The sequence below is a fragment of the Dromiciops gliroides genome, chromosome 6 (genome assembly GCF_019393635.1).
Source record: "Dromiciops gliroides isolate mDroGli1 chromosome 6, mDroGli1.pri, whole genome shotgun sequence".
In the NCBI taxonomy this organism is placed as follows: domain Eukaryota; kingdom Metazoa; phylum Chordata; class Mammalia; order Microbiotheria; family Microbiotheriidae; genus Dromiciops; species Dromiciops gliroides.
In genome coordinates this window covers 15,662,927-15,675,857 of record NC_057866.1, presented here as the reverse complement: position 1 = coordinate 15,675,857, position 12,931 = coordinate 15,662,927, and the positions used below count along the sequence as shown (strand labels likewise).

The following is a 12,931-nucleotide window of genomic DNA, read 5'->3' as shown; positions in this document are numbered from 1 at the left end:
TAGGCCTCTTTCTCTCTCTTCACCAAATTCTTATTCTCCTTAATAAATGCTTAAAAGTATAAATGCTTACTAAAGCTTATAATTTATTGGCAACCACTCATTAGATATTTTAGACAGACTAGCTAGAATTGTAGCCCCTTACATCAGCATAGTACCTGCACATAGTAGGTGCTTAACAAAGGCTTATTTCTTTCCTTCTTCAAAAATCACTAGCATACAAAAAACCCTTCACCATTTTCTTTGTGTTATGGGCCCAGAGCACCCCAGAAGTTCTCTGGGGCACATCAAAGAACCTTTTACTCGAGAAACTAAACCAAAGGACAAACACACCTAAAGAGATAGGTGGAACCAGATTGTGACATATCTCGCTTCAGGACCACCACCATCCAGTCTCCCTCACCCCTGGAGAGATAAGATTAGGTGCCACTGCTGCCTTTGTGGCCTGAGGAGCAGAGAGATTGCTTGAGAGATCTGCAGCCATCCCTCACCCAACTCCTCCTGCCACCACCAGTAGGGGAGGGTCCTCCCTCAATAGGGGAACTTTCCATAGTAGGACAATCACCTCATCGGACCACCATCAGACCTCTATAAAAGTATATGCCTGTATCCTGCTTGAAGAGATTGGTATTTCAGAGCTAGGCTCTGTGCCATGCCTTCTCCCCATGAGAAGTCCAAGCATTTCTCTCTTGGTTTCCCTTCCCCAGCCCCTAAATAAACTATTATCCTGTGCTATTGGATTTGTGTGCAAGAGGGTGTAATTCTTTTAAGAGGAATTCTGTAGAGAACACTGAGGACCATCTTTGAATAAAAAAGACCCTCAGGCCATTCACCTCACCCTTGTGCCTTACAAACAGGCATTGCACTTCCTGCCTGAATCAAGGATAAGTGCGAACTTGACCGGGAGCATGCAGCAGAAGCATCTTGGGGCTGGAGATAAACCTTGGAGATAACATAAAGAATGTTTAAGTAAATTCCTTATCTTGTGACTTGAGAGGTGTCAGACATCCTAGATCCTTAGTCTTGCCTCCTTCCTGCCAGATACTGACTTTAGCATGGCTTTGTTACTGTGGGTAGATAAAAGGCAGTGCTTTTGCCTCAATAAAGTGTCTCTCTCTGTGCATCAGAAAGGGTCCCTGTTTTCTTTCCTTTCTAGTCTGCCCCCGCCTGGCTACAGCAGAATTCCTAAGGACCCTTACCCCAACCCCTACTGCTATCCCAAACCCCCTACCCTATTTCCTCACAACATTTGATTGCCCTTTCCTGGAAGATCCCTGTTTTTTTGATACTGTGACAGGGATGTAAAGGGAGAAGCCTTGGACCCTCTCCCCTCCAAATTTTTTTTCCTTTACTTTTCCTTCCCATTTAGTTCTTTTATTTTAAGTGAAAATGTTTAATCTGGAAGTTCTTACCTTATCAGTTTTGAAAGGTCAGAACACTGGGCCTCCAGGAAGTGAAGTCTATTGTCAATTGGGCAGCTAGCCTAGCATCAATGCCCTGGAGCCAAGGAAGAGTCATGAACTTGGGGACCTAGGCTAGTAGGAGCTAAAATGAGGACTCATCAGAAAATAATACTGTTTCTGGGACATGAATTTGGTGGAACCAAGGGTATGTAGAAACTGTGCCAAGAATGAGTCTACTCTCTGGGGCAGCTAGGTGGCACGGTGAATTAAGCACAGGCCCTAGATTCAAGAGGACCTGAATTCTAATCCGGTCTCAGAAACTTGACACTTACTAGCTGTGTGACCGTGAGCAAGTCCCTTAACACTCATTGTCCCACAAAAACAAACAAATAAATAAATAAATAGAATAAAAAGTAAGAATGAGTCTACTCTCCCCAGAGACCACAACAATAGGGCAGAGCATGTGCCCAAAATGTTGAAGGGAAATGTTTGTTCTTCTATACTTAAAATATCTTTGAAGTAAACACTTTATAAAAATTAATTAATGGAAATTGGTTAAATGAAACTAGGATTCTAGTCAGTGGCAATTAATAGTGGTGAACACAATAGAGACATATCTCAAGGGTACCTCTTTAACACTGCTCTAACTCCCCCAACTATGGGCTAGAGAGTTCAGATCATACTCCTTATGTAAGCATAATTCTAGTATGCTCTCCCACCATTACCTTTTATGTAATCTATATTTTTTGCATTTATATAATTTATTATGAAATTAAGAAATAAAACAAACATTTCTTAAACATAGTAGAATAGAGGGGGATTGGCCATGAAATTGCAAAATTGTTATGTACTATTACATATCTGTGTATATGAGTGTATGTATGTATGTATGTCTATATATGTGCATGTACATAGATACACACATATATATGTAATATTATATTATTCCTTTTAAATATACAAGGTGGGCCAAAAGTCAAGAAGGGGTCTTACTAACTTTTTGAAAATTACATTTTCTCTATTTTTGACCATTTATGAGATTTTATTTTTCACACATAATATAAATTCATTTCTTATATATACTGTATGTGATGTTGTGGCATTGTAAATTTAAAACAAAAGTAAGAGTTATTTAATATTTGTGACCTTTGGCCCACCCTGCATGATAAAGTTATGCAACTTTGTTTTTTCCTTTTCTTCCCTCCCCCACTGCCCTAGAAATGGTTACCACTAGAAACAATTATGTGTATATATGCATATATACATGTCTATATGTATATTGTGTAATTTAAAATTCTAAATGTGGGTTCTAATCTGTTCCCCCAGTTTTGGGGAAAACTGACTAAAATCACTGATAAAACAAGTTTAGGTTTTTAAGGGTTTATTGAAAGATAGAGACAGATTGAGAACAGAATTCCAACAGCATGGCAATCCTATCTTTCCTCAATTTTCCTGTGAAGTCCTCTGGAGTGTCTCTCTCTCTCTCTCTCTCTCTCTCCCCCACCACGGTGAAGTCAGGAACCCAAAAGAGAGAGAGCTCTCTGCGCAGGCCCTCCTTCCTCCTTCCTGTCTCCTCCCAGAAAATGGGAGGCTCCTCAAGTTGATTGGCTGGTAGCCTTGATAGACAGCACCCATGAGCAAACATCACTTCCTGACGCCAAGGAAAAGCCGCATGGCCTTGCCCTCAGAGGCATTCTCCTCATGGTGGAGCTTTCCTATAGTAAGTCTCCAGTAGGTGGCGTCATTCCAATCATTACAATATGTATGTAAAATTATTCTATATATACTTCTAGTTATCAGTTCCTTCTCTGGAAGCAGATAGCATTTTTCTTCCTATGTCCTTTCTAGTTAATTTGGGTATTTATACTAATCGCAATATATATTGATGTGTGTATATGTGTATATGCATATATATGTATTTGTATATGTGAATGCATATGTTTATATATTTTTGTATGTGAGTATATTTATATTGTATGTAATTGATATGTTCTCTTTGTGTATATTTTGGAGAAGAAGCATGGAATAGTAGATAGAGAGTTAATCTCAAAGACAGGAATACCTGAGTTTGAGAGCTGCTTTTGCCACATACTAATTGTATGGCCCTAAAAAAGGCCCTTAACCTTTTGGTGCTTTCAGCGATTCTTTAAAACTATGAATGGCCTAGAGGGAGCCAGCCTACATCGATAGAGAGAGTACCCTCCTTATTGGAGCATTCTTTATACCAGCTGCTCAATGTTCTACTTCATGTTAGAACAATCCATCCTGTGCAGATCTTTACCTTTTACTTTTTTTAACTTCCGGTTCTGAAAAATGAGGATGAAAACTGCAATGCTTAAGAGCACCATAGTCACAATCGATGTCACCATCCAGGAAAGGTCATTTGGACACAAACCATCTGAAAAATTCAAACCATAGAGTTATATAATACAGTCAGGTGTGGAAGGGGTCTGTAGTCATCATCTAGGGCAAACTCCTCATTTTACAGAGAAGGAACCTAAAGATGAGATCAGTCTAGTAATTGACTAGGGAGTTGCAGGACTAGAGCTTAGAACTCCCAACTCCCAAATGTCTCCAGTGGATGGTCCCTGTTTGCTGGCCAGTGTTTTCTGGTCAAGGGACTTCCTGAATTCTTGCAGAGGCCTCTCTCCAATCTAGAAATTAGCACAATAAAGAAGACAGCCTACAAGGCTAGGGATGGAGGTTATGTGGCTAATGTTCAGAAGAGGGAGTCTCTTTTTTTGGACAAATGAAAACTATTTTCACCTAATTCTGTTAGACTGTGAGGTGCTTGAGAACATAAATTGTCTTTTGCTTTTCTTTGTATCCCCAGTATCCCCTTGGAAAAGTTCCAGACACATAGAAAGATTTAATAAATGGTTGTTGACTCATTGCAATCACTCTAAGAAGGAAAAGGAGCACAGTTACTGCCCATGTGTGGAAGACTAGTCCTTAAGATATGAAGTATTTCAGAGTAAGAAGCAATTTCAATGTAAGAAACCATGTAAGTAGTGTAAGAAAAGATTATTGGGCTAAATTGGGTTGAAGAGAGAAAAGAAAGGAAGTAGGACTTGGGTTACAATGAGGCACAATGGCACTGGTGGTCTTGGGTCCCTAGGAATATCTGCTCTACAAATGTCTTTTAGCTTCAATGGTAAAGACACCCTTAGAGGAAGACCATCATCACAGCACGTGCTGAGTGTATTCTATCTCCTGTCTCCAGGGCAGGGGTTCTTAATCTTTTGTGTATCCTGGATCACTTGGGTACACTGGTATAGCCTATGGACTGTTTCTCAGAATCATGTTTCTGAAAGCATAAAATTACAAGGGAAATACATTTTATTGAAATTCAGTTATCAAAATATAAATTTTTAAAATCCACATATTACAGATTAAGAATCTCTTACCCAGGGCCTATAAGTAAATGTACATGCCAAATTAGAGTTCAGATAGAGTTAAGACTATTGGAATTAGGATTGTTAAGAGAGCTGGAAGGTACCCTAGAGAGGTCAGTTCCTCAGTTTATTGAGAGAGAAGCAGACAGAGAGGTGAGTGAAGTGAGTTACTCAAGTGAAATATGGAGAGACTTGAGACAGAGGTACAAAGCAGTAGGCTATTGTAATAGCCTAGGCCTGAGGTAACAAAGGCCTGTACCATATATATATAGTAGGCTTCCACCAGTTGCAGACGACTATGGATCAGCGCCTTGAAGAGCCACAGGCCACAGTGTGGCTGTGCAGTCTGATACAGGAGCCGCAGTTCCTGCCACAACGAGGACATCGGAAAACTGCGCTCCCTGTTGCCCATAGGTTCCTGCGTCTCATTCGTTTTTCTTCCTCCCGAGCTTGAAGGCCTATCTCAGCTGCACGCAAGCTGCTCCTGAGTACTGAACTCCATCGGGCATGGTCCTTGGCCATCTCCTCCCAGTTGCCCATGTCTATTACCAGAGCCCTCAAATCTCGCTTGCATACATCTCTGTATCGAAGCTGGGGGTGTCCAGCAGGTCTTTGGCCTGAGGCTAACTCGCCATAGAGTAGGTCTTTAGGAATGCACCCGTCTTGCATGTGGTGCACATAACCGAGCCAGCACAACCGTCTTTGTTTCAGTAGCGTGTAGATGCTTGGAAGTTGTGCGAAGTGGAGCACTTCTGTGTTGGTGATCCTATCTGACCAAGATATGCCAAGGATGTGCCCAAGGCTTGCCTGTCACTTGGAGCGTGAATTGCAGACCTTGATGGATCGCTTCTCCCAAGCTTGCACAGACTTTGGCCTAACCATAAATCTTAAAAAGACGAAGGTCATGTGTCAGAGTGCTATGTCGCCTCCATTGATACTCATTGGTAGCTACCAGTTGGATGTTGTAAGCCAATTCATGTATCTTGGCTCTATTGTCAGTGACAATTTGTCACTTGATTCTGAGATCAATCAGAGGATTGGGAAAGCTACTGCAACCATGGCTAAGCTTGCCAAGCGTGTCTGGGCAAACATTAAACTGACAAAATGAACCAAAATTGCTGTCTACAGACCATGCATCCTGAGTACCTTACTGTATGGCAGCAAAACATGGACTATGTATACTATATATATATGTGTGTGTGTGTATGTGCTTTTGTTTTTTGTGGGTTTTTTTTTTTTTGGTGAGGCAATTGGGGTTAAGTGACTTGCCCAGGGTCACACAGCTAGTAAGTGTCAAGTGTCTGAGGCCAGTTTGGAACTCAGGTCCTCCTGACTCCAGGGCCAGTGCTCTATCCACTGCACCCCCTAGCTGCCCCCATATATATTATTAATTAGTAATAAATGCTTACTGCCAAAACTGGTGAAATAGCCCTTAATTTTAAAAACACAGTTTTAGTAAATTTTAAAAAACAGGCTATGACCAAGGTCAAGGAGAGGTCCCAGAATTATATGAGACATAGTGAACTCATGCAAGATTTAGGAACAAGTGTCCACTGACAGCTCTAAAATCACTCACTAACCAGTTTTAGGACACAGATCAAAGGCAGACTGAGGAGAAGGCCTACCCAAGGGTGGCATTTTGCAGATTAAGAAGTGGACATGGGGCCGCTAGGTGGCACAGTAGATAAAGCACCGGCCCTGAATTCAGAAGGACCTGAGTTCAAATCTGTCATCAGACACTTGACACTTACTAGCTGTGTGTCCCTGGGCAAGTCACTTAACACTCATTGTCCTGCAAAAAAGAAGTGAACACAGGCCCTAGACTATATATTGAACAAGGACCAAGTTCAGAAACAAATAATAATAATAATAATACTTATGAGTCACATGAACAAAACAGCAGCCTAGACATGTTCTCCAATCCCCACACTCTCTCACACTTCTCTAAAACATAAATTGCATGCCAAAGATAAAGCAACTTTAGCTGTCTCCAAGGCCTAGGATACTCCAAATCCAAAATAAAGTAAAAAAAAAAAACCACCAATCCTGAGCTTACTCATAACTTCTCCCCTACCTCCCACCTATCAACAGCTAGACTACACCAGCCGACTGAAGGATCTTTCACATAGATAAGGACTTGCAACCAAACCCACACCCTGGTCCCCCTACCTTATTTCCAGTGCCATGGAGAACATGGCTCCAAACTGTGCAAGTTAGCTAAAGGAAAAGCCTTCAGGTCCTGCAACCCAAAAGAACCAGTGCTACAAAGTTCTGAACTGCTGGTGTTAAAAAAAAGAGCTTCTGAACCACCAACTACAGGAGAGACAAGTGAGAAATAAAGGGAGTCGAACAGGTTCCCAGAACAGAACACAAAGCCTGAATGAGATGAGTCTTTTGCGGGGAGGGGGGTGGCAGGGCAATGAGGGTTAAATGACTTGCCCAGGGTCACACAGCTAGTGAGTGTCAGGTTCTGAGGCCAGATTTGAACTCAGGTCCTCCTGAATCCAGGGTTGGTGCTTTATCTACTGCACCATCTAGCTTCCACCACTCCCCCCCCCCCAAGCCTGAATGAAATAGAAGCAAACCACATCAGTGAGACTAACCCAAGAAGAAAATCAGACACTCAGTTCTAGCTTACAGTCCAGTCTAACACCTGCAGTGGAATAACCAGGGAAGAATCCCAGAGCAGATAGGAGACTGCGATTTTGTCCTCTCTGTGGATGTTTTTCCCTCTTTGAACCAATTCCCATGAAAGTGAGGTTCAATCATTACCTGCTACCTCCCATTTTCCCCTCTACTAGAAAAGCTTTTTCTTGTGTCCTTCTTTTATGTGAGAACATTTTCCCCACTCTCCCTCTCCCTTTACATTTTCCCTGTGTATCCCTCTTTCTCACATCTCCATCATAAGGGAGAGTGTCTGTGTGTATGCTTTCTTTTTCCTGTGACTAGCGAGATGCTCCTGTTTGCCAGTGACAGCATCAAACACAAGAATATTTCAGAGCCTTCTGGAAAACATCCATAAGCTATCAAAAGAATTTGACCTGATCATCTGTACAAGAAGGAGCAAGTGGATATGTGGCCACATTATGCCACATAACCTATAGAAATTGTCCATCAGCGTGTATATCTAGAACAGACAATACAAACAGACAATGATTTTGGCCTTGGGAAAATTTCAAAGCTCCTTCCCCCAGACATCACCTAGAGAAAAAGGACAATCTTTTTTTTTTCTTTTTTGGTGAGGCAATGGGGGTTAAGTGACTTGCCCAGGGTCACACAGCTAGTAAGTGTCAAGTGTCTGAGGCCAGATTTGAACTCAGGTCCTCCTGAATCCAGGGCAGGTACTCTATCCACTGCGCCACCTAGCTGCCCCAAGGACAATCTTTTTAATACCAATATTCTACTGATGTTCCTGTATGACTACAAAACACAGAACACAATCATTTCTGAAGAATTGAAAGTTCATAACACACAGAAGGTAGGAGAAAGGCTCATGGTGGATAATGCACAGACTGCAGCTTAAACCAATGAGAAACAAGAAAGAAGAGAAGTGAAGAATATCATGAGGGAAGCAAATGTTAGGAAAAGAAGACTGATCCCATGGTAAGTGCAAGAGATGGCCAGGAGATAGTCTGAATGCTCTTCTATGGAATGAGAATCATCTTTGTATTGCTTATACCTTGGCATCTTAAGTGCCTAGAAAGGTGTCTTAAATGGAATAGTTGTGTTATTGGCCCAGAGCACCCCAGAAATTCTCTGGGGCACATCAAGGAACCAAAGGACAGACACACCTAAAGAGATAAGTGGAACCAGATTGGACTGAGCTAGCTCCAGAACCCCCACCCTTCATTCTAGTCTCCCTTACCCCTGGGGAGTTAAGTTTGGGTATGGCTGCTGCCTTTGTGTCCTGAGGAGATGGCTTAAGAGATCTGCAGCCAGCCCTCACACAATTCCTCCAGCCACCACCAGTGGGGGGGATGGTCCTCCCTCACTATAAGGAACTTTCCACAGTCAGATGGTCACCCCAATCAGTCTACTATAAAAGTACCTGCCTGTCTCCTGCTTGAGGAGATTGGTATCTCAGAGCCACACTCTGCCATGCCTTGCTCGCTATGAGAAGTCCAAGGATTTCTTTCATGGTTTCTCTTCCCTTCCCTTCCCCTGCCACTAAATAAATTACTATCTTATTCTAATTACTTTTGTGTGCAAGAGGGTGTAATTCTCTAAAGAGGAATGCCTAAGGACCCCAAACCCCTGCCCTTACTCCTATCCCAAACCTCTATCCCCTATCCCTAACCCTGTACCCCATTTTCCCCATGACATTTTTGGCGCCCAAACGTTGAAGGGTATGGGAAATTTCCTCTTTCCTCTTGGCACACAAAACCTGGAGGTAGAAACCTCCTTTCTGGGTTTCCTTTCTCCCTCTCCCACCTGACTCAACCTCCCGTTCGAGTCACAAAGAGATAGAGATGGTCAGCTTTTGCACGCGACAGCAGGTGGGAAGCCTGGTTCTCCCTCCCTCGCCAAAACTTCAGCCAGACATCCAAACCATGCTTGACACACAAAACCTGGAGGTAGGAACCTCCCTCCTGGGTTTCTTTTCTCCCTCTCCCACCTGACTCAACCTCCCGTTTGAGTCACAGAGAGGTAGAGACAGTCAGCTTTTGCACATGACAGCGGATGGGCAGCCTGGGTCAGCTTCCCTCACCAAAAGCTCAGCCAGACGTCCAAACCACACTCAGACCCTCAGACTCCACGTTTCTGGGTAAGAACTTTTGTGCTTGTGTGTCTATCCCTTGCCAGAGCTCTGCTCTTTCATGAGACAGGCAGCCAGTGCTTCTCTCCCTTGAGAAAGCTAGACCTCACATCTGAACCACATTCAGACCATTCTTCTTAGACAGGACAATAACTGGGTATAGTCATGGGACAGAAAGGGAGTGTAGTGAAAGTCTCACCACTGGGGTGCATCCTAAGAGATTGGACTAAACTAGAACTTACAAATTTGAGAAAGAAATGTATGAACTATTATTGTAACACTGTCAGGCCACAGTATCCATTAGGATCTCAAGGAAACTGGCCTGTACATGGAACCTTTAACTATAACACCATTGTGCAATTGGACAAGTTTTGCAGGTGTGAAGGGAGATGGACAGAGGTCCCATACATTTTGGCCTTTATGCCTTTAAGCCAGAAGTCAAAAGGAAGGGATGATGTCCTCTTGCTGGCAGAAAATCACCACAAGTCCAAGGAATTAGCTAACCCTTTGGGCATCTCCTCTGGGATCCTATCCCACCCTCCTGCTCCTCAGACTCATTCCCTACCTGTTTCTCATTTCACTCCTTCTTCCCTGCCTGCTTCCATACCTATTGGTTAACCATTGTCATACCACTCCATGACCGAGACCTCTCTTTGCCCACCAGCTGATCTCAGAACCAACCCCCTGTACCCTCCACAGCTGAGCTCTGGCCACACTGGGGGTGGACGTCGGTATTCTATTTGCCCCACCCAATAGCAGTCTCCACAACCTATCCAGCTATACCCCTCATAGCTGCACCTCTGTCACAATCTGGGGGAGCTCCCGTACGTTCTCTATTCTCCTATTTTTTCCATTCAGCAGTCGCTCCCATCTGCTTTACCTAATCTGCAGTTGCCTACACCCATGCCTCCAGTCTCCTTTACTCCTCCTCCACCCACTCCACAGCCAAAGACTTTTATCCCTCCCCCATCCATTTCGTAGACTAACCTTGCTCCTCCATGCAATCCTCTGCCTCTGCCTCCACCCGAGTTAGCTTCCTCATCCCCTCCCCAACTGGCTTCACCCAGGTCCATACCAGCGTCTTCCACTGCTCCCCTGCTTCCATTAATGGAATTTCCCATTGGGAAGTATAAAACACTAATAATGCATGTTCCTTTTTTCCATGAGCAGTTTATCTCAGATTAAAGAGAAATTGGGGTGTTACTTAGAGAACCCCTCAAAGTTCATAGATGGCTTTAAGTCTGTGACATTGTGGTTTGACCTTTCCTGGACCAATTTGCAAATTATTCCTGCCAGCTGTTGTACCCCTGATGAGAAAAAACTGATTTGGGACCTGGTGGTACAAGTCAGGGATGAATACTCACAGGTTGGAAATTGGGCTGGGGTTCCTGGAACTACAGCTGTTCTAGCCATAGACCCCAGATGGGACTATAATAACAGGGAAGACAGGCCTCACAGAAACCACATGGTCACCTGTCTGGTTGAGGGAATGAGAAGGGGGGTTAAGAAACAAGTCAATTATGAGAAGGTGAAAGAGATCACACAGGGGCCTGAGAAAAATCCAGATCTTTTCATGAGTTGCCTTGTGGACTCTTTGAAGAAATATACCAACCTAGACCCACAAAGAGATGTAGGAATAACTGTCCTCAATATTCATTTTATTAGCCAATCTGCTCCTGATATTAGGAGAGAACTCCAGAAGTTAGACTGGAGAACCCAGACCCCATCCTCACAACTCCTTGATATTGCTTTTAAGATTTTTGATAACAGGGACCTTGTGGTAGCCAAAGAGAGAGAAAAGATGGCTCGTGCCTGCTCCATAGAACAAGCCTCGATAATAGCAGCAGCCACCATGTCTGCTACCAGCAGACCTTCGGGTGTCTGAGATTCTGGCAGCTGCAGTAAACTGGGAAACAGGAGTAGGGGACGCCCCACGAAGGTGAGGCCAGCTCTCCTACCTCTTTGTCCCCAGTGCAGCCCTAGGGATGATTCAGGGGCGACCTCTGTCTTACTCTCTCAGGTCCTACCATTCAATCAAGGCAGAAAGTCATGGGGATCAGGGAAAGGACCCTAAAATGTAGATAGACAATGCCTTTCCCGAACTAAGTTTTGATCTGATTACTTAACTCTTGTAAGGGAGGCCACGCCCTATCTTGCATTCAGCCTTTTCAGCTTCCACTGGGAAAAAAGTGGTCACACTTTTTACTCCTTATCTAATAAAGTTCTTTTTCATTTTTGCTCTGGTCAGTTTTAAATTTTTTTTGTTTAAGTCTGTTCCATCTAGGCTCAAGGATTCATGGCAGATACCTATTGTGCCTATGTGTCTCCTCCCACCCTCTGAACCTCACAGCTTCCCACACTTGGGACTAGACCTTCTCTACTTCTCTCCTCCCCCTCCCCTGCACCGTGATTTCTTTGACCCTGCTCAGCATGAAGCAGTTTCAGAAGAATTGTCATCTTCTTTCCTTATATAGAGAAGCGGGGAATATTATGGGCCTAGAGCACCCCAAAAGTTCTCTGGAGCACATCAAAGAACCTTCTCCTTGAGAAACAATCCAAAGGACAGACACACCTAAAGAGATAAGTGGAACTAGACTGGACTGAGCTAGCTTCAGGGCCTCCATCCTTCATTCTAGTCTCTCTCAACCCTGGGGAGTTAAGTTTGGGTGTGGCTGCTGCCTTTGTGTCCCGAGGAGAGAGATGGCTTGAGAGATCCATAGCTACCCCTCACCCAATTCCTCCAGCCACCACCAGTGGGGAATGATCCTCCCTCACTATGAGGAACTTTCCACAGTCAGATGGTCACCCCAATCAGTCCTCTATAAAAGTACCTGCCTGTCTCCTGCTCGAGGAGATTGGTATCTCAGAGTCACACTCTGCCATGGCTGATTAACTAGCAAGTTGGCTTGCGGTTACCTTTGGACCAGAGAACAGGCCAGGTGAGAGAAAAATCTGCCCTCCTTCAAACCAAAACACCTGGGACCCTCTAAAGCTTGGGATAGTGTAGCATGGATATAGGGCCCTACTGTAAGAGGGAGTCAAGTAAAAGACAGCAAGATGAGCAAGCAAAGAAAGTTGACAACAATAGAAAGTTTCTTTAGTGACAAGGAAAATCAAGGTGCACCCTCAGAAGAGGGTAACAACCTCAGGGCGCCTACATCCAAAGCATCAAAGAAAAATATGAATTGGTCTCAGGCCATGGAAGCTCTGAAAATGGACTTTGAAAAGAAAGTAGGAGAGATAGAAAGAAGATGTAGAGAGGTGGAGGAAAGAATGGAAAAAGAAATGAGAGCAATGCAGGAGAGCTATGAGAAAAAAAAAAAGTCAACAGCTTGAAAAGCCAAATGGAAAAGGAGATAAAAAAGCTGTCTGATGAAAAT

At 43.6% G+C, this 12,931-nt stretch overlaps 1 protein-coding gene across 1 annotated transcript in view; it reads right to left on the bottom strand.

Moving 5' to 3' along the window:
- Positions 1-12,931, bottom strand: part of LOC122731821 (butyrophilin-like protein 1) — a 64,246-nt gene that overhangs the window by 32,424 nt on the left and 18,891 nt on the right. The window contains exons 3-4 of the mRNA XM_043972090.1: positions 3,682-3,798; positions 853-939 (exon numbers count right to left, since the gene is read on the bottom strand). Of these exons, the coding sequence (XP_043828025.1) occupies positions 853-939; positions 3,682-3,798 (204 nt within the window). The remainder of the gene's footprint in view (positions 1-852; positions 940-3,681; positions 3,799-12,931) is intronic.